Source organism: Pleurodeles waltl, chromosome 4_2 (genome assembly GCF_031143425.1).
Source record: "Pleurodeles waltl isolate 20211129_DDA chromosome 4_2, aPleWal1.hap1.20221129, whole genome shotgun sequence".
Taxonomy (NCBI): domain Eukaryota; kingdom Metazoa; phylum Chordata; class Amphibia; order Caudata; family Salamandridae; genus Pleurodeles; species Pleurodeles waltl.
In genome coordinates this window covers 1,063,455,903-1,063,478,172 of record NC_090443.1, presented here as the reverse complement: position 1 = coordinate 1,063,478,172, position 22,270 = coordinate 1,063,455,903, and the positions used below count along the sequence as shown (strand labels likewise).

The 22,270-nt window shown below is 49.2% G+C and overlaps 1 protein-coding gene across 1 annotated transcript in view; it reads left to right on the top strand.

Annotated features, from left to right (window-relative positions):
- Positions 1-6,790, top strand: part of LOC138293759 (E3 ubiquitin-protein ligase TRIM39-like) — a 271,251-nt gene extending 264,461 nt beyond the window's left edge. Inside the window, exon 8 of the mRNA XM_069233101.1 lies at positions 5,258-6,790. Within this exon, the coding sequence (XP_069089202.1) occupies positions 5,258-5,805 (548 nt within the window). The 3' untranslated portion in view covers positions 5,806-6,790. The remainder of the gene's footprint in view (positions 1-5,257) is intronic.
- Positions 6,791-22,270: the final 15,480 nt, after the last annotated feature.

Here is a 22,270-nt window from a genome sequence, read left to right as displayed (position 1 = left end):
CCGCCAATGCACCTCTTGATGCAATACATGCACATTATTTATAGGACAGGGTAGCCATTTAGTACGTTGGCTCACAGACGCACTCTGGACTCACAGTACACACCTGTGCCACACTGCGTGCTAGTTGGGAAGGCGACCTCGCCAGGCCTTGTGCAGATAAAGAATGGGAAGCTGCCCTGAAAAGCCACATCAACATTCCACGCAATGCATGATTCCATCGGATTCAATTCTATATACTCCATAGGGCCTATCTTACGCTGGCAAAGATTAATCAGAACTTTCATCGTACGGAAGCAGCCTCCCCCCACTGCACGTTAAAGGCGGCAGACTTGTTACACATGTTGTGGTCCTGTCCCTCATTATGCTTTTATTGGCATGAAGTGTCGGCACGACTGTCGCTCTGCACGGCACGTCCACAGTTGACCACATGGGAAGTATGTACCTTGGACCTTTTCCCCAGAGTTAAAAACATAAGGCTTCCACAAGATTTGGGCCTTTTGCTCGGCATAGCTAACTGATAGGGGTCCTGCAGCCGCGCGTTGGTGTGATCCAGTTGAGTGTCTGGTTGAAGATGCAGGGATATGAGAAGGAGGCCTAGGGAACAGATTCCAGACAAGGTTATTGTTGTGTGTTGTTGTATTGTTGTATGTAAGATTTATGCTAAATCTTAACTTCTTTAAGGTGCAGTGCGCGATAGCCTCCTGTCAAGAGGATGTATTGATATATTATGAATCTGATGCTGATAACCATCCAGCAGGTCGGTGACATGTGATGTCTCATAGTCCTGATGTACCAACACCAAATCTCTGGTTGTACATCCTAACTGCCAACAGGTGCAAGATTTACTGTAAGTTAACAGGATCGAATCAAATGCTATGCCATGAGAGTTGCGCTCCTGACTTTCATACTGCAGTTGACGTACATAATCTGTATTTGTATTTCTCTATATAAAAAGAAATTAATAGATTCAAGCAAAAAAAGAGGGTTCATCATTACAATTTTCGTAGGTACCAAAAATGATATATCCACCAGCTTCCAATAAGAAACTACAGCTTATTAAATGTGATAGGGAATCTCCAATGCTATCCTATGGGATGGGTGAGCCTCACAGTAGTGAAAAAACAAATTTAGAAGTTTTTCACCAACAGCCTACTAGTAGCATATAATGTGCCAGGTACAGGTTAGACCCGCTAAAAAAGTTACCTGGGTATATAGTCTATCTCTTTAATAGGGACTTAAGTAAATTAAATATGCAAATTAGGTGTAAGCTAATTTTAATATGTTTTATAGAGAGAGCACATACACTTTCACACTTGTTAAAAGTGATAAAAGGCACAGAGTTCAAAGGCAAATAAAAAAAAAGTCAGAAAAAGAGGAGGGGTGAAGGCAAAATGTTTGGAAGAAGACCACCGAAAGGATGACAGGTCTAATGTAGGAAGCTAGCTCTGTATATACTATATCAAAATGAGATATAGGCCCTCATTTTAACATTGGCGGTAAATGCTGCCTATTGCCGCGGCAACGGGCACCAAAAGACCGTAGCCGCGGCTGCCATCCTTTCGCCCAATTATGACCACAGCTGGATTTCCGCCACAAGCAGGACGGAAATCCGACTGTGGGCATACTGGCGGATGGTGTAAGGTGGCGGTGCTACCACCAGCAGCGCCACGCCAGTAGACCGCCGCCAGCCATATTTTGAAAAATAATACGGCCTGGTGGTGGTCTGCTGATGGGAGCTGCTGGCGGTAGCAGCGCCCCGCCTCGTCCCCTGCCGGAAGACCCCCTGGATACAGGTAAGTCGGGTTTCCGACAGGGGAGGGGAGGGAGGCGGTGGGTGTTGTGTGTGTGTGTGGGGGGTGTGCATGTATGTGTGAGTGTGTGCATGAATGCAAGTGTGTGTTTAGTGTTGTTTGTGTGTGAGTGCGTGTACGAATGGAAATGAGAATGCGTGTCTGCATGTAAGTGTGGATGTGTGTGCGGACGTGTGTGTGAATGAATGAATGCATGCGTGTATGTATGCGTGTATGACTGTGTGACTGAGTATGTGTCTGCATGTGTGTGTGTGTATGGGGGAGGTTGGAAGGGAGGGGGAGCGTAGCTGAAGGGGGTGTTGGGGGCGTCTGGGGAGTGTTTGGGGGGGAGGGTTCCTCCGATCAGTGACAGGGAAGGAATTCCCTGTCACTGATAGGGCCTACCGCCATGGTTTTCGTGGCCTTATAAACGTCACGGAAACCATGGCAGTAGGCAGGGCCATGATACCACCGGCGGCACAATAGCCGCCGCAGGGCTCGAGATGGTTATCTCCAGCCCAGCGGCTGCTACCGCTATGGTGGCCGGAATGGTACATTGGCGGGTTGGCCAACCCGCCAATGTCATAATGTGGCGGTAAGTACCGCCAGCCTGTTCGCGGTACTACTGCCACATTATCTCCGACCGCCGGGGTCATAATGACCCCCATAGTGTGCACAGAGTCCAGGGGTTCCCCAGAGGCTTAACAGATGCTAAAGTAGATAATACTAATGCTCTCTTTTGTGGTGGTGTGGTTGAGCTGTTAGGCTTATCAGAGGGTTAGGCAAAGCATTTTTGTACACACAGAGACAATAAATGAGGCACGCACTCCATGACTATCTCCAGGCCAATGTATTTATATTGGAAAAATATATTTTGTTACTTTATTTCTAAAACCAAAAGGATTTTCTTGCAGGTAAGTACATTTGTAAGTAAGTATTGAACATATGTCTTAATAGCAATTCGCTTAAATTTGGCAAAGAAAACAGTTTACAGGCAAGTAACACTTTTCACTTTTAAAAGTTGACTGCAATTTTCAGAGCAGACCTAGGGGGGGTGAAAAGTGTTAGTGCAGTTTTGAGGTAAGTACTCGGCTTACAGTTCCAGTATCTGGGGGTTAGGATGTCCACTGGTCGGGGCTCAGGATGACCCCAAACTTATACCACCAGCAACATGGGGCCAGCCGGGTGCATAAGTCAAAGTTGAAGTTGGATTTAGAATGGGATCCTATAGAGACTGGGGGCACTCGGAAACAAATCTGCTAGCAGGTAAGTGGCTTTGGAGGGCAGACCTGGGAGGTTTAGGTGAGCCCCGGGGGCCACAGATCATCACCAAACACACACCCTCAGCAGCACAGGCATGGCCGGGTGCAGGGTGCTAACACAGCGTCGGGCTCTCAATGCTTTCCAGTCAGGGGAGTCTGGGGGTCACAAAGATGCTGCAGGCTGGGTCCAGGGGGTCGGTTCTGGAAGACCACAGGATGGACAAGGAGGAGTGCCGCCTGCTGAACATTGCTGGACCGGTGGTCAGATTACCCCAGTCCAGAGGGCTGAGGCTGCAGGGGTACCTTAGGGCGTTGGGAATCTTCGTCTGGGTCTCTTGCAGTGAGGGGGGGTCCTCTGGATTTAGGCTGCAGGCGTTGTTGTGTTGGCCAGGAGGGGTCAACCCAGGGTAGACACACAGTCAAAATCACCTGGGGACATGCTCTGGAGCAGTGTGCCATGTAGCACGGCGTCTGAAGCTGCAGGGCTGGGACCAAGTCACTTGGTGTCTGGAGTCTTCTTTGCTGGGGTCGACTTAGCAGACCTTCTTCTTGCGTCTTTCTTCTTCTTGTTTAGATTGCCAGGAATCTGGTGAGTTAGGTTTAGGGGAGCCCTTAAATCATAGATTTAGGTGCTCTAAAGGGATCAGAGGGCAGTAGCCGATTGCTACTATCCCTAGGGGTGGCTACACCCTTCCTGTGCGCACTTCCTTTGGGGAGAGGGGCACACTCCTAGACCTATTGGCTCCTGTTCTCCAAACCAAGATGAAGGATTCTGCAGGGAGCGATTCACTCAAGCGCTGGACACCTTAGGGGTGGTCCTAGCTGGAGTGGTCACTCCTCCCTGTTTTACCTAATTTCCCTGCTGGACTTGCCACCAAAAGTGGGGCTTTGTCTGGGGGGTGGGCCCTGACATTAGCTGGAGTGCCCTGGGACACTGTAACAGGAGGCCTGGGCCTTTGAGGCTCCCCACCAAGTGTTACAGTTCCTGCAGGGGGAGGTGTGAAGTACCTCCACCCAGAGTAGGGGTTGTTTCTGGCCTCCGAGAGCAAAGCGGCTCTCATCCCATGTGGTCAGAAACCTGTCTTTCAATGGCAGGCTGGCACAGACTGGTCAGCCTTACACTAAAGGGTTGGTTAAACACAGGGGGCATCTCTAAGATGCCCTCTGGGTACATTGTACAATAAACCCAACACTGGCATCAGTGAAGCCATCATGGAGCTGTGCAGTTTGCGATGACAAACTCCCAGCCCATGTACTTAATATGGCCACACTGCACTAAGGCCCTCACCTTTGGTATTTTGCACCCTGCCTTAGGGCTGTAAGGCCTAATAGAGGGGTAACTTACCTATGCCACAGGCAGTGGCAGGTGGGCATGGTACCCCGAGAGGGGTGCTATGTCGACTTTACCTTTTTCTCCCCACCAGCACACACAAGCTGCAGTGAGAGTGTGAATGTGTTTGGTGAGGGTTCTGGTATGGTGGCACAGCCTTAAGGGACCCTCCCTGGTCACAGAGCCCTTGGTACCACTAGTATCTGTGTGCCAGGGGTGTGCCAATTGTGGGAACAATAGTGCAGTTTATGGGAAAGAGCACTGGTGCTGGGGCCTGGCTAGCAGAATCCCAGCACACACTCAGTCAAGTCAGCATCAATATCTGGCAAAAAGGGGGAGGGTAACCATGCAAAAATGGGCACTCTCCTACATTATATGACAACACAACTACCCTCACATTTCCACACAACTGACATCATACATCACCATAAGCAACATCATACGTCCAGCTAACCATCTCATATGTTCTCAGAACCATACAACCCTTGACCTATAGATTCAGTTGCCATTAAGCTTCGGTCTTTTATGTTATTTATCATTTGTTGAGGTCAGTTACACCCATATGGTTTTATGGCATGAAAGATGCTAAAAGTTTCAAAAAGATCTTAGGGGAAAAGGTTGAGACTGCTTTCCTGGTCATGCAAGGATGTTTATCCCTCTAAATTGAATCACATATGATATGTAATTCCACGCTCGGAGACTGGATGAGGAATTAATGCCACTGTTAATGGCTGAGTGTTACTGCTTTGTAATTGGGTTAATGTTTTCAGCTGCTATGATTGGCTGGCTACAGACCTCAGTGATTGGGCAAGGTCCTGTTGGTGGTGCTGTGCTGTGATTGGACGGTTTCTCAGTTATACTTCTCTGTGTTGCAGGTCCGGTGACTCTGGATCCTGGCTCTGCCAATCCCCACCTCATCTTGTCGGCAGATGGAAGAAGCGTGAGATATGGAGGCACATCTCAAGATACGCCCTGTACACTGGAGACATTTGAATTTTTCCCCTTTGTACTGGGGACACAGAGACTGAACTCAGGCAAACATTATTGGGAAGTCAGGGTTGGTAACAAGACGCGTTGGAGTCTGGGGGTGTGTGATGAGTCAGTGAGAAGGAAGAGTGAGGCAACAGCATCACTGGACAAAGGATACTGGATAGTGTCTCTTTTGGATGGTACTTACTTGGCTTCCACCGCCCCATGCTGGACCACACTGACACCATGCAAGCATCCCAGGGCCCTTGGCATCTTTCTTGACTATGAGTCTGGCAGCCTCTCGATGTACAATGTGCAGGACAGGTCTCTGCTCTTCTCCTTCTCTGGGTGCTCTTTCCCCCCAATATTGCGGCCATTCTTCTGTCCATGGAACCAAGATAAGGAGAAAAATTTGGCAGCATTGTGCATCCTGTCAAAGTCAGGGCATGATTAAAACTGATGTTTGGTGACAATGGGCAGTGGCATAAAACATTATGGAGCATCTTTATCAATCTTTCATGCAGCGCAACGCAGCAAGCAAACTTGTGTGCTATGAGAAAGGGAAAGGGCAGGAATGCGCTGTATTTAACATTGTACTGTGCATTCCTGTCCTTCCCTTGCACTGGTACAACTTTGGCTGCCTAGCACCGATGCAGGTACCCCGGTGTCATGTTGCAAGGGTGCCTGCGTTGTAGGCACAATTGTTTTTGGACAGAAAGGAGCTCCTTCCTGCACAAAAACAATCATGAGAGGCATTTTCCTCTTTCTCAGTGTGCTGTAGAAATAAAGATAATTCTCCTTGTTAAAACTCACTTGGAAGAGGTAGCCTTTTGACACATTCTCAGGTCTACCACTAATGGTAGGTCTGGGAATGCGCCAAAATCCAACAGTGGATGAGGGGAAACACCAATGCTTCACCTATGGGACGCCTCCCTGCTGCAGAGTAACGCAATGCCATGATTTGCGCAGGCTTGCGTTACTCTAGATTCATCAAGCCGCGAAGGGCCCTGCAAGGTGTCCTTGTGTGGCTTGATAAATCTCAGTTAGGTCTAACATTACCCTTTACTGCCCTTGCATGGCACAAGGGTGACACAATACCTTGATAAATATGCCCCTGGGGTCTTAAGTCTTGGTTCTGTCTTGAGGGGAGGATTTGCAGTCCTGCTTATGGAAGAGAGATAATATGAGGCAGAGAAGTTCTCACCTGGGTTTAATCTTCTCTGCCTTGTGTTGTGAAGCTTCATAAGCAGATAACAAGAACGGAAACAAAGTTATAGTAAGGGAAAGTGCAAGTGAAGTCAAGACAATACCCTGAGAGTTAACACAAAGCTATATCAGTCACATTAAATGGAAAAGGAAACAGGCACGAGTAAGTGACTCCAGTATAATCTGCAATAACACAATAATGTGATGATAATTAAAGCTGCATTATACCTTAATTTGAATGGAAAATGTATTCTTATATCCCAGCAGCTCTGGGGGAAAACATAGGAAGGATGTAGCGTTCCAGTTGTGCATTTTCTGGACAGAGGTCTTTGAACGTCCTTTGCAGGTCACAGAGGGTGGCAGTGGGTGACAGAGGGTGAGAGTGGGTGAGAGTGAGTGACAGTGGGTGACAGAGGGTGTGAGAGTGAGTGACAGTGGGTGACAGAGGGTGTGAGAGGGTGATAGATGGTGACAGTGGGTGGCAGTGGGTGACAAAGTGTTACCATGGGTAACAGTGGGTGACTGTTGGTGACTGTGGGTGACAGTGGATGACAGTGTGTGACAGAAGGTGACAGAAGGTGACAGAGGGTGACAGAGGATGTGAGAGGGTGACAGTGGGTGGCAGTGGGTGACAGAGGGATACCATGGGTGACAGTGGGTGACAGTGGGTGACAGAGGGTGGCAGTGGGTGACAGAGGGTGACAGAGGGTGTGAGAGGGTGACAGTGGGTGGCAGTGGGTGACAGAGGGTTACCATGGGTGACTGTGGGTGACAGAGGGTGTGTGAGAAAGTAGACTCTTTCTAGCCCTGTTGCCCCCACCTTTGGCCTGTTTGTGAGTATATGTCAGGGTGTTTTCACTGTCTCACTGGAATCCTGCTAGCCAGGGCCCAGTGCTCATAGGTATGTGGCCTATATGTGTTCTCTGTGTGATGCCTAACTGTCTCACTGAGGTTCTGCTAACCAGAACCTCAGTGGTTATGCTCTCTCTGCTCTCCAAATTTTCACTAACTGGCTAGTGACTAAATTTACCAATTCACATTTGCATACTGGTACACCCATATAATTCCCTAGTATATGGTATGAGGTACCCAGAGTATTGGGGTTCCAGGAGATCCCTATGGGCTGCAGCATTTCTTTTGCCACCCATAGGGAGCCCTGACAATTCTTACACAGGCCTGCCAGTGCAGCCTGCGTGAAATAACGTCCACGTTATTTCACAGGCAGTTACCACTACACTTAAGTAACTTATAAGTCACCTATATGTCTAACCTTCACCTGGTGAATTTTGGGTGCAAAGTTACTTAGTGTGTAGGCACCCTGGCACTAGCCAAGGTGCCCCCACATCGTTCAGGGCAAATTCCCCGGACTTTGTGAGTGCGGAGACACCATTACACCCGTGCACTATACATAGGTCACTACCTATGTATAGCGTCACAATGGTAACTCCGAAGATGGCCATGTAACATGTCTAAGATCATGGAATTGTCACCCCAATGCCATTCTGGCATTGGGGGGACAAATCCATGATCCCCCGGGTCTCTAGCACAGTACCCGGGTACTGCCAAACTGCCTTTCTGGGGTCTCCACTGCAGCTGCTGCTGCTGCCAACCCCTCAGACAGGTTTCTGCTCTCCTGGGGTCCAGGCAGCCCTGGCACAGGAAGGCAGAACTAAGGATTTCCTCTGAGAGAGGGTGTTACACCCTCTCCCTTTGGAAATAGGTGTGAAGGCTGGGGAGGAGTAGCTTCCCCCAGCCTCTGGAAATGCTTTGATGTGCACAGATGGTGCCCATCTCTGCATAAGCCAGTCTACACCGGTTCAGGGATCCCCATCCCTGCTCTGGTGCGAAACTGGACAAAGGAGAGGGGAGTGACCACTCCTGTGACCTGCACCTCCCGGAGGAGGTGCCCAGAGCTCCTCCAGTGTGTCCCAGACCTCTGCCATCTTGGCTTTAGAGGTGCTGGGGGCACACTGAACTGCTCTGAGTGGCCAGTGCCAGCAGGTGACGTCAGAGGCTCCTTCTGATAGGCTCTTACCTCTCTTGGTAGCCAATCCTCCTTCCTTGGTAACCAAACCTCCTTTTCTGGCTATTTGGGGTCTCTGCATTGGGGAATTCTTTGGATAACGAATGCAAGAGCTCACCAGAGTTCCTCTGCATCTCCCTCTTCACCTTCTACCAAAGGATCTACTGCTAACTGCTCAGGACGCCTGCAAAACCGCAACAAAGTAGCAAGACGACTACTAGCAACCTTGCATCGCCTCATCCTGCCGGCTTTCTCGACTATTTCCAGGTGGTGCATGCTCTGAGGGTAGGCTGCCTTCACCCTGCACCAGGAGCTCTGAAGAAATCTCCTGTGGGTCGACGGAATCTTCCCCCTGCTAACGCAGGCACCAAAAAACTGCAACACTGGTCCTCTGGGTCCCCTCTCATCCTGACGAGAGTGGTCCCTGGAACTCTGTGTAGGAAAGTACCATCTTGCCTGGCATGTTACCCCCATTTTTCACTGTATATATGTTGTTTTAGTTGTATGTGTCACTGGGACCCTGCCAGCCAGGGCCCCAGTGCTCATAAGTGTGCCCTGAATGTGTTACCTGTGTTATGACTAACTGTCTCACTGAGGCTCTGCTATCCAGAACCTCAGTGGTTATGCTCTCTCATTTCTTTCCAAATTGTCACTAACAGGCTAGTGACCAATTTCACCAATTTACATTGGCATACTGGAACACCCTTATAATTCCCTAGTATATGGTGCTGAGGTACCCAGGGTATTGGGGTTCCAGGAGATCCCTATGGGCTGCAGCATTTCTTTTGCCACCCATAGGGAGCTCTGACAATTCTTACACAGGCCTGCCACTGCAGCCTGAGTGAAATAATGCACACATTTTCACTGCACTTAAGTAACTTATAAGTCACCTATATGTCTAACCTTTACCTGGTAAAGGTTAGGTGCAAAGTTACTTAGTGTGTGGGCACCCTGGCACTAGCCAAGGTGCCCCCACATAGTTCAGGGCAAATTCCCCGGACTTTGTGAGTGCGGGGACACCATTACACACGTGCACTACACATAGGTCACTACCTATGTGTAGCTTCACAATGGTAACTCCGAATATGGCCATGTAACATGTCTAAGATCATGGAATTTCCCCCTCTATGCCATCCTGGCATTGTTGGCACAATCCCATGATCCCACGGGTCTCTAGCACAGACCCAGGTACTGCCAAACTGCCTTTTCAGGCGTTTCACTGCAGCTGCTGCTGCTGCCAACCCCTCAGACAGGTTTCTGCCCTCCTGGGGTCCAGCCAGGCTTGTCCCAGGAAGGCAGAACAAAGGACTTCCTCAGAGAGAGGGTGTTACACCCTCTCCCTTTGGAAAAAGGTGTTAAGGTTGGGAAGGAGTAGCCTCCCCCAGCCTCTGGAAATGCTTTCATGGGCACAGATGGTGCCCATTTCTGCATAAGCCAGTCTACACCGGTTCAGGGACCCCTCAGCCCTGCTCTGGCGCGAAACTGGACAAAGGAAAGGGGAGTGACCACTCCCCTGACCTACACCTCCCCTGGGAGGTGCCCAGAGCTCCTCCAGTGTGCTCCAGACCTCTGCCATCTTGGAAACAGAGGTGCTGCTGGCACACTGGACTGCTCTGAGTGGCCAGGGCCAGCAGGTGACGTCAGAGACTCCTTCTGATAGGCTCCTTCAGGTGTTGCTAGCCTATCCTCTCTCCTAAGTAGCCAAACCCTCTTTTCTGGCTATTTAGGGTCTCTGCTTTGGGGAATTCCTTAGATAACGAATGCAAGAGCTCATCAGAGTTCCTCTGCATCTCTCTCTTCACCTTCTGCCAAGGAATCGACTGCTGACCGCGCTGGAAGCCTGCAAAACTGCAACAAAGTAGCGAAGACGACTACTGCAACTCTGTAACGCTGATCCTGCCGCCTTCTCGACTGTTTTCCTGGTGGTGCATGCTGTGGGGGTAGTCTGCCTCCTCTCTGCACTAGAAGCTCCGAAGAAATCTCCCGTGGGTCGACGGAATCGTCCCTCTGCAACCGCAGGCACCAAAGAAATGCATCACCGGTCCCCTGGGTCTCCTCTCAGCACGGCGAGCGAGGTCCCTTGAATTAAGCAACTCTGTCCAAGTGACTCCCACAGTCCAGTGACTCTTCAGTCCAAGTTTGGTGGAGGTAAGTTCTTGCCTCCCCACGCCAGACTGCATTGCTGGGAACCGCGTCTTTTGCAGCTACTCCGGCTCCTGTGCACTTTTCCAGGATTTCCTTTGTGCACAGCCAAGCCTGGGTCCACGGCACTCTATCCTGCATTGCACGACCTCCTGAGTTGTCCTCCGGCGGCGTGGGACTCTCTTGTGCAACTTCGGGTGAGCACTGTTTCACTCCAATTCGTAGTGCCTGTTCCAGCACTTCTCCGGGTGCTGCCTGCTTTTGAGAGGGCTCCTTGTCTTGCTGGGCGCCCCCTCTGTCCCCTCACGCAATTGGTGACATCCTGGTCCCTCCTGGGCTACAGCAACATCCAAAAACCCTAACTGCACGATTTGCAGCTAGCAAGGCTTGTTTGCGGTCTTTCTTTAGGAAAATACTTCTGCACGACTCATCTCGACGTGGGACATACATCCTCCAAAGGGAAAGTTTCTAGCCCTTGTCGTTCTTGCCGAATCCTCAGCTTCTACTGCCTAGTAGTAGCTTCTTTGCACCCACCTCTGGCATTTCCTGGGCATCTGCCCACTCACGACTTGGTCGTGACTTTTGGACTTGGTCCCCTTGTTCCACAGGTACCCTCGTCTGGAAATCCATCGTTGTTGCATTGCTGGTTTTGGTCTTTCCTGCAGAATTCCCCTCTCACGACTTCTGTGCTGTTTGGGGAACTTTAGTGCACTTTGCACTCACTTTTCAAGGTCTTGGGGTGGGCTATTTTTCTAACCCTCACTGTTTTCTTACAGTCCCAGCGACCCTCTACAAGGTCACATAGGTTTGGGGTCCATTCGTGGTTTGCATTCCACTTTTGGAGTATATGGTTTGTGTTGCCCCTATCCCTATGTGTCCCCATTGCATCCTATTGTAACTATACATTGTTTGCACTGTTTTCTAATACTATACTGCATATTTTTGCTATTGTGTACATATATCTTGTGTATGTTTGCTATCCTCATATTGAGGGTACTCACTGAGATACTTTGGCATATTGTCATAAAAATAAAGTACCTTTATTTTTAGTATATCTGTGTATTGTGTTTTCTTATGATATTGTGCAAGTGACACTAGTGGTACTGTAGGAGCTTCACTCGTCTCCTAGTTCAGTCTAAGCTGCTCTGCTAAGCTACCATTATCTATCAGCCTAAGCTGCTAGACACTCTATACACTAATAAGGGATACCTGGGCCTGTTGCAAGGTGTAAGTACCCCTTGGTATTCACTACAAGCCAGTCCAGCCTCCTACATTGGTTGTGCAGCGGTGGGATAAGTACTTTGCAACTACTTACCACTTTTGTCACTGTACTTTTCATAAGAGAAAAATATACAAAACAAGTTCAGTGTATGTACACCTAACCAAAAAGTTTTGCTTTTCTCCTTTCACTTCTTTACTAAAGTGCCGAAAAGTACTTCTAAACGTTCTCAAAAGTTCTTAAAAAGTTTTAAAAGTTTTTTTTTCTGTCTTTCCAAAAGTTCAGAAAAACTTTTTTCTCACTTTTTCTATCACTTAAACACTTTCTAAAAATGTCTGGCATAGGCCAAACTGTTGATCTGTCCAAACTTGCTTATGATCACCTTAGCTGGAAAGGAGCAAGGAGTCTCTGCATAGAAAGAGGTTTAAGTGTAGGGAAGAATCCCCCTAGAGAACTGTTGGTGAATATGCTTGTTGAACAGGATAAGGCCAGAGGTGGCACTTCTGTTGAAAAGTTAGCTGATGGTTCCCAATCTGACCCTGGGGCACCCCTAGCAAAAGATTTAGAAGGGAAACTTCCCAGCCTGCCCATTAGCAGACAACCTAGCATAGCTGGTACTGATGTAGAGTCACATCATACAGATAGTGTGGTCTCACATCACAGTAAGAGTATTCCTTCTCATCATAGTAGAAGTGCTGTTTCTGTTAGCCAAGCTGATAGGGTGCCATCTGTTAGGGACAGGTCTCCTTCTGTTCATTCTCACCATACTTCTGTTTCTAGGCATGTCCCTCCCACCCACCCTGAAGACAGAGTGTTAGAAAGGGAGCTCAATAGATTGAGAGCGGAGGAATCCAGGCTGAAGCTCAAGAAGCAACAGCTGGATTTAGATAGGCAGTCCTTAGAGATAGAAAGAGAAAGACAGAAAATTGGGTTTGAAACCCATGGTGGCAGCAGCAGTATTCCCCATAGTCATCCTGCAAGAGAGCATGATTCTAGGAATCTGCATAAGATAGTTCCCCCTTATAAGGAGGGGGATGACATTAACAAGTGGTTTGCTGTACTTGAGAGGGCCTGTGTTGTACAGGATGTCCCTCAAAGGCAGTGGGCTGCTATCCTATGGCTATCAATTAGTGGAAAGGGTAGGGATAGGCTCCTTACTGTGAAAGAAAGTGATGCCAATAATTTTACAGTTCTTAAGAATGCACTCCTGGATGGTTATGGCTTAACCACTGAACAGTACAGGATGAAGTTCAGAGAGACCAAAAATGAGTCTTCACGAGACTGGGTAGACTTTGTTGACCATTCAGTGAAGGCCTTGGAGGGGTGGTTACATGGCAGTAAAGTTACTGATTATGAAAGCCTGTATAAATTAATCCTGAGAGAGCATATTCTTAATAATTGTGTGTCTGATTTGTTGCACCAGTACCTGGTGGACTCTGATCTGACCTCTCCCCAAGAATTGGGAAAGAAGGCAGACAAATGGGTCAGAACAAGGGTGAACAGAAAAGTTCATACAGGGGGTGACAAAGATGGCAAGAAGAAGGATGGTAAGTCTTCTGACAAGGGTGGGGACAAATCTAAAAATGAGTCTTCATCAGGCCCACAAAAACACTCTGGTGGGGGTGGTGGGCCCAAATCCTCTTCAAATCAAAACAAAGAAAAGAAACCATGGTGCTATTTATGTCAAATAAAAGGCCATTGGACAACAGATCCCAGTTGTCCAAAGAAAAGCACCAAGCCTCCTACCACTACAACCCCTAATGCTACACCTAGTGTCCCTACTAATAGCAGTGGTGGTGGGAGCAAACCTACTAATAGCCAATCCAAGGGAGTAGCTGGGTTCACTATTGGTAACTTAGTTGGGGTTGGTCTGATTAGGGAGACCACAGAGGCTGTGTTAGTCTCTGAGGGGGCTATTGATTTAGCCACCTTGGTTGCTTGTCCCCTTAACATGGATAAGTACAAGCAACTACCCCTAATAAATGGTGTTGAGGTTCAGGCCTACAGGGACACTGGGGCCAGTGTTACAATGGTAATAGAGAAACTGGTCCACCCTGAACAACACCTACTTGGTCACCAGTACCAAGTAACCGATGCTCATAACAACACCCTTAGCCACCCCATGGCTGTTGTGAATCTCAACTGGGGGAGGGGGTTACTGGCTCAAAGAAAGTTGTGGTTGCCTCAGATTTACCTGTAGACTGTCTATTAGGGAATGATTTAGAGACATCAGCTTGGGCAGAAGTGGAGTTGGAAGCTCATGCAGCAATGCTGGGCATTCCAGGGCATATTTTTGCTTTGACCAGGGCTCAGGCCAAAAAGCAAAAAGGACAGGGTGACTTGGATCCTGGAAGAATGGACCAAGTGCTCCCTAAAGCTAGGGTTAGCAAAGGTAAATCACTACCTACTATCCCTCCCTCTACAGTTGATTCTACTTCTGAGGAAGAAGAATTTCCACCCTGTGCAGAACCTACACCAGAGGAGCTGGAAGCAGACACTGATGAGCTTTTGGGTGAAGGGGGGCCTGCCAGGGAGGAACTGAGTGTGGCACAGCATACCTGTCCCACACTAGAGGGTCTAAGGCAGCAAGCTGTCAAACAAGCAAATGGGGATGTCAGTGACTCTCACAGAGTTTACTGGGAGGACAACCTCTTGTACACTGAAGCAAGGGATCCAAAACCTGGAGCTGCCAAGAGATCGGTGATTCCTCAGGAGTACAGAAAGTTCCTCCTAACTCTAGCCCACGACATTCCCTTAGCTGGACATTTGGGGCAAATGAAAACTTGGGACAGGCTTGTTCCCTTGTTTCATTGGTCTAGAATGTCAGAGGACACAAAGGAATTTTGTAAGTCCTGTGAAACCTGTCAAGCCAGTGGCAAGACAGGTGGCACTCCAAAGGCACCCCTTATTCCACTGCCTGTGGTTGGGGTTCCCTTTGAAAGGGTAGGGGTTGACATAGTTGGCCCCCTTGACCCTCCTACTGCTTCAGGCAATAGGTTTATCTTGGTGGTAGTGGACCATGCCACCAGATATCCTGAAGCAATTCCTCTAAGGACCACTACAGCTCCTGCAGTGGCAAAGGCCCTCCTGGGAATCTTTTCCAGGGTGGGCTTCACAAAAGAGGTGGTATCAGACAGTGGAAGCAATTTCATGTCTGCTTACTTAAAGGCCATGTGGAAGGAGTGTGGTGTGACATACAAGTTCACCACACCCTATCATCCACAAACAAATGGACTGGTGGAGAGATTTTACAAAACTCTCAAAGGCATGATTATGGGACTCCCTGAAAAACTCCGCAGGAGATGGGATATCCTTTTACCATGCCTCCTTTTTGCTTACAGGGAGGTACCCCAGAAAGGAGTGGGCTTCAGCCCCTTTGAACTCCTATTTGGTCACCCTGTGAGAGGTCCTCTAACACCTGTTAAGGAGGGTTGGGAACAACCTTTAAAAGCTCCAAAGCAAGACATAGTGGACTATGTACTTGGCCTAAGGTCAAGGATGGCTGAGTAGATGGAAAAGGCCAGTAAAAACCTTCAGGCCAGCCAAGAGCTCCAAAAGCAATGGCATGGCCAGAAGGCTGTTTTGGTTCAGTACCAACCAGGGCAGAAAGTGTGGGTCTTAGAGCCTGTGGCCCCAAGAGCACTCTAAGACGAATGGAGTGGACTCCACATAATTGTTGAAAAGAAGGGTGAAGTCACCTACTTAGTTGACTTAGGCACTGCCAGGAGTCCCCTTAGGGTGCTCCATGTCAATCGCCTGAAACCCTACTATGACAGGGCTGATCTCACCCTGCTCATGGCAACTGATGAGGGACAGGAAGAAGAGAGTGACCCTCTCCCTGATCTCTTCTCTTCCACAGAACAAGATGCTCTAGTAGAAGGTGTAGTACTGGCAGATTGTCTTACTGCTGAGCAGAAAGACCACTGCATAAATCTCCTGGGTCAGTTTTCTGAACTCTTCTCTACTGTGCCAGGTACCACTTCTTGGTGTGAGCACACTATAGATACTGGAGACAGCTTGCCTGTCAAAAGTAAGATCTATAGGCAGCCTGACCATGTCAGAGACTGCATAAAGCAAGAAGTACAGAACATGCTTGAACTGGGAGTGGTTGAGCACTCTGAAAGTCCATGGGCCTCTCCTGTGGTACTTGTACCAAAACCTCATTCCAAGGATGGAAAGAAGGAAATGCGGTTTTGTGTAGACTACAGAGGTCTCAACCAGGTAACCAAAACTGATGCTCACCCTATACCCAGGGCAGATGAGCTAATAGATACACTGGCATCTGCCAAGTATCTAAGCACTTTTGATTTGACTGCAGGGTATTGGCAGATCAAATTATCAGAAGATGCAAAAGCAAAAACTGCATTTTCAACCATTGGAGGCCATTACCAATTCACAGTAATGCCTTTTGGTTTGAAAAATGCACCTGCCACTTTTCAAAGGTTGGTGAACACAGTCCTGCAAGGACTGGAAGCTTTTAGTGCAGCATATCTGGACGATATAGCTGTCTTTAGCTCCAGCTGGGATGATCACCTGGTCCACCTATGGAAAGTTTTAGAGGCCCTGCAAAAGGCTGGCCTCACTATCAAGGCTTCAAAGTGCCAGATAGGGCAGGGGAAGGTGGTTTATCTGGGACACCTGGTAGGTGGAGAACAGATTGCACCACTTCAGGGGAAAATCCAAACTATTATAGATTGGGTTCGCCCTACTACTCAGACTCAAGTGAGAGCCTTTTTAGGCCTCACTGGGTACTATAGGAGGTTCATAAAGAACTATGGCTCCATTGCAGCCCCTCTTAATGACCTCACATCCAAGAAAATGCCTAAAAAGGTATTATGGACAGCAAACTGTCAGAAAGCTTTTGAGGAGCTGAAGCAGGCCATGTGCTCTGCACCTGTCCTGAAAAGCCCCTGTTACTCCAAGAAATTCATTGTCCAAACTGATGCATCTGAATTAGGGGTAGGGGCAGTCTTATCACAACTTAATTCTGAGGGCCAGGATCAACCTGTTGCTTTTATCAGCAGGAGGTTGACCCCTAGAGAAAAGCATTGGTCTGCCATAGAGAGGGAGGCCTTTGCTGTGGTCTGGGCACTGAAGAAGTTGAGGCCATACCTGTTTGGCACTCACTTCATTGTTCAGACAGACCACAAACCTCTACTTTGGCTAAAACAAATGAAAGGTGAAAATCCTAAATTGTTGAGGTGGTCCATATCCCTACAGGGAATGGACTATACAGTGGAACATAGACCTGGGAGTACCCACTCCAATGCAGATGGACTCTCCAGATATTTCCACTTAGACAATGAAGACCCATCAGGTAATGACTAGTCTTATTGTCCTTCGTTTGGAGGGGGTTGTGTAGGAAAGTACCATCTTGCCTGGCATGTTACCCCCATTTTTCACTGTATATATGTTGTTTTAGTTGTATGTGTCACTGGGACCCTGCCAGCCAGGGCCCCAGTGCTCATAAGTGTGCCTGAATGTGTTACCTGTGTTATGACTAACTGTCTCACTGAGGCTCTGCTATCCAGAACCTCAGTGGTTATGCTCTCTCATTTCTTTCCAAATTGTCACTAACAGGCTAGTGACCAATTTCACCAATTTACATTGGCATACTGGAACACCCTTATAATTCCCTAGTATATGGTACTGAGGTACCCAGGGTATTGGGGTTCCAGGAGATCCCTATGGGCTGCAGCATTTCTTTTGCCACCCATAGGGAGCTCTGACAATTCTTACACAGGCCTGCCACTGCACCCTGAGTGAAATAATGCACACATTATTTCACAGCCATTTTCAATGCACTTAAGTAACTTATAAATCACCTATATGTCTAACCTTTACCTGGTAAAGGTTAGGTGCAAAGTTACTTAGTGTGTGGGCACCCTGGCACTAGCCAAGGTGCCCCCACATAGTTCAGGGCAAATTCCCCGGACTTTGTGAGTGCGGAGACACCATTACACACGTGCACTACACATAGGTCACTACCTATGTGTAGCTTCACAATGGTAACTCCGAATATGGCCATGTAACATGTCTAAGATCATGGAATTGCCCCCTCTATGCCATCCTGGCATTGTTGGCACAATCCCATGATCCCACGGGTCTCTAGCACAGACCCAGGTACTGCCAAACTGCCTTTTCAGGGGTTTCACTGCAGCTGCTGCTGCTGCCAACCCCTCAGACAGGTTTCTGCCCTCCTGGGGTCCAGCCAGGCCTGGCCCAGGAAGGCAGAAGAAAGGACTTCCTCAGAGAGAGGGTGTTACACCCTCTCCCTTCGGAAAAAGGTGTTAAGGCAGGGGAGGAGTAGCCTCCCCCAGCCTCTGGAAATGCTTTGATGGGCACAGATGGTGCCCATCTCTGCATAAGCCAGTCTACACCGGTTCAGGGATCCCCCAGCCCTGCTCTGGCGTGAAACTGCACAAAGGAAAGGGGAGTGGCCACTCCCCTGACCTGCACCTCCCGGGGGAGGTGCCCAGAGCTCCTCCAATGTGTCCCAGACCTCTGCCATCTTGGAAACAGAGGTGTTGCTGGCACACTGGACTGGTCTGAGTGGCCAGTGCCATCAGGTGACGTCAGAGACTCCTTCTGATAGGCTCTTACCTTTCTTACTAGCCTATCTTCCTTCCTAGGTAGCCAAACCTACTTTTCTGGCTATTTGGGGTCTCTGCTTTGGGGAATTCTTCAGATAACGAATGCAAGAGCTCACTAGAGTTCCTCTGCATCTACCTCTTCACCTTCTACCAAAGGATCGACCGCTGACAGCTCAGGACGCCTGCAAAACCGCAACAAAGTAGCAAGACGACTACTAGCAAACCTTGTATTGCCTGCTTTCTCGACTGTTTCCAGGTGGTGCATGCTCTGGGGGTAGCCTGCCTTCACCCTGCACCAGGAGCTCTGAAGAAATCTCCCGTGGGTCGACGGAATCTTCCCCCTGCTAACGCAGGCACCAAAAGACTGCAACACTGGTCCTCTGGGTCCCCTCTCATCCTGATGAGCGTGGTCCCTGGAACACAGCAACTCTGTCCAAGTGACTCCCACAGTCCAGTGACTCTTCAGTCCAAGTTTGGTGGAGGTAAGTCCTTGCCTCCCCACGCTAGACTGCATTGCTGGGTACCGCATGTTTTGCAGCTGCTCCAGCTCCTGTGCACTCTTCCAGGCATTCCTTCATGCACAGCCAAGCCTGGGTCCCCGACCCTCCTTCCTGCAGTGCACAACCTTCTGAGTTGTCCTCCGGTGTCATGGGACTCCGTTTTGTGACTTTGCATGGACTCCGGTTCACTTTCCTTCCAAGTGCCTGTTCAGGAACATTTTCGTGTGCTGCCTGCTTCTGTGAGGGCTCGCTGAGTTGCTGGGTGCCCCCTCTGTCTCCTCTTCCAAGTGGCAATATCCTGGTTCCTCCTGAGCCACAGCAGCACCCAAAAACCTCTACCATGACCCTTGCAGCTAGCAAGGCTTGTTTGCGGTCTTTCTGCATGGGAACACCTCTGGGAAGCTTCATCGCTCCGTGGGACATCCGTCTTCCAAAGGAGAAGTTCCTAGCTCTCTTCTTTCTTGCAGACCTCCAAGCATCTTCCATCCGGTGGCAGCTTCCTTTCACCCTCAGCTGGTATTTCCTGGGCTCCTGCCCACTTTCGACACTGTCGCGACTATTGGACTTGGTCCCCTCGTCTTACAGGTACTCAGGTCTGGAAATCCACTGTTGTTGCATTGCTGGTGTTTGTTCTTCATGCAGAATCCCCCTATCACGACTTCTGTGCTCTCTGGGGGTAGTAGGTGCACTTTACACCTACCTTTCAGGGTCTTGGAGTGGGCTATTTTTCTAACCCTCACTGTTTTTTTTACAGTCCCAGCGACCCTCTACAAGCTCACATAGGTTTGGGGTCCATTTGTGGTTCACATTCCACTTTTGGAGTGTATGGTTTGTGTTGCCCCTATGCCTATGTGCTCCTATTGCAATCTATTGTAATTCTACACTGTTTGCATTACTTTTCTCGCTATTACTTACCTAATTTTGGTTTGTGTACATATATCTTGTGTATATAACTTATCCTCATACTGAGGGTACTCACTGAGATACTTTTGGCATATTGTCATAAAAAAAAAGCACCTTTATTTTTAGTACTTCTGTGTATTTTGTTTTCTTATGATATTGTGCATATGACACCAGTGGTATAGTAGGAGCTTTACATGTCTCCTAGTTCAGCCTAAGCTGCTCTGCTATAGCTACCTTCTGTCAGCCTAAGCTGCTAGAAACACCTCTTGTACACTAATAAGGGATAACTGGACCTGGCACAAGGTGTAAGTACCTCTGGTACCCACTACAAGCCAGGCCAGCCTCCTACAGGGTGTGAAAGGGTAACAGTGGGTGGCAATGGGTGACAGAGGGTTACCATGGGTTACCGTGGGTGACAATGGGTGACTGTGGGTGACTGTGGGTAACAGTGGATGACAGAGGGTGGCAGTGGGTGACAGAGGGTGAGAGTGGGTGAGAGTGAGTGACAGTGGGTGACAGAGGGTGGCAGTGGGTGACAGAGGGAGTGAGAGGGTGACAGAGGGTGTGAGAGGGTGACAGTTGGTGGCAGTGGGTGACAGAGGGTTACCATGGGTAACAGTGCGTGACTGTGGGTGACTGTGGGTAACAGTGGATGACATTTTGTGACAGAGGGTGACAGAGGGTGGCAGTGGGTGAGAGTGGGTGAGAGTGAGTGACAATGGGTGACAGAGGGTGGCAGTGGGTGACAGAGGGTGTGAGAGGGTGGCAGAGGGTGTGAGAGGGTGACAGTGGGTGGCAGTGGGTGACAGAGGGTTACCATGGGTGACAGTGCGTGACTGTGGGTGACTGTGCGTGACAGTGGGTGACAGAGGGTGGCAGTGGGTGACAGAGGGTGTGAGACGGTGACAGAGGGTTACCATGGGTGACAGTGGGTGACTGTTGGAGACTGCGGGTGACTGTGGATGACAGTGGGTGACAGAAGGTAACAGAAGGTGACAGAGGGTGACAGAGGGTGTGAGAGGGTGACCGTGGGTGGCAGAGGGTGACAGAGGGTGTGAGAGTGAGTGACAGTGGGTGACAGAGGGTGTGAGAGGGTTACAGAGGGTGTGAGAGGGTGACAGTGGGTGGCAGTGGGTGACAGAGGGTTACATGGGTGACAGTGGGTGACTGTGGGGGACTGTGGCTGACAGTGGGTGACAGAGGGTGACAGAAGGTGACAGAGGGAGACAGAGGGTGACTGTGGGTGATTGGATGGCAGAGGGTGATCGTGGGTGGCAGAGGGTGACAATGGGTGACATAGGGTGACAGAGGGTCACACTGACATAGGGTGATAGAGGGTGACAGCGGGTGAGAGTGAGTGAAAGAGGGTGAGAGTGGGTGGCAGTGGGTGACAGTGGGTGGCAGTGGGTGAAAGAGAGTGGCAGTGTGTGACAGCAGGTGACAGCAGGTGGCAGCAGGTGACAGTGTGTGACAGATGGTGACAGCGGGTGACAGCGGGTGAGGCCACAGGATGTTGTTGCCTTTGAATGCCCTTCAAATATGACCTCTGGTGATTTTAGACCCATATTTATACTTTTTGATGCAAAACTGCAGAAATGCAGTTTAGCGTCAAAAAGTTTACCGCCGGCTTACATCATTCTCAGGCCCAGGCCGGGCGCCATACTTATAGAATGGCGCAAGCCGGCGCTAAGCCTGGGCTAGTGTTGTAAAAAACTATGCTAGCCCAGTGGGGCTGGCGGTAGGGAAGAAGGAGGTTGTGCGTCAAAAAATGATGCATGGCTGGTTAGAGGCAAAAAAATGCCACTAACCAGCCTAGCATCCTTTACAGATGCACAACAAACCAAAACATGGGAAAGACAGGAGTCATGGCCACCACCCCAATGGCCAGCACAGGGCACCAGTGTCCCCTGGGCATGCCCATTGCACCCTGTGCCATGCAGGGGGCCCTATGTTAGGGCCTCCAATGGGAAAAAATATATATATATATAGACTTACCTGGGATGGATTCCCCCATCCTTTGGCATCCCTCTGGTGTGGGTGGTGGTGTTGCTGGGGCTTGGGGTGGGAACCTGTGGACCTATTCCATGGTGTTTTATAGGTACTTTAATGCCTGGTCAGACCCAGGCATTAAATAATGATGCTAAGCAAGCTTAGTGTCATTATTTGGGCCCGCCTCCCACCCGTGCATGATTTTAGCATGGGGGGTAAATATGGCGCTAAGGGGTTGGTTGCATTTTTTGGACGGGAACGCCTACCTTGCATCTCATTGACGGAAGGTGGGTTCACACATCCAAAAAATGTCGCAAACTCAAATATTTTGATGCTAGACAGGT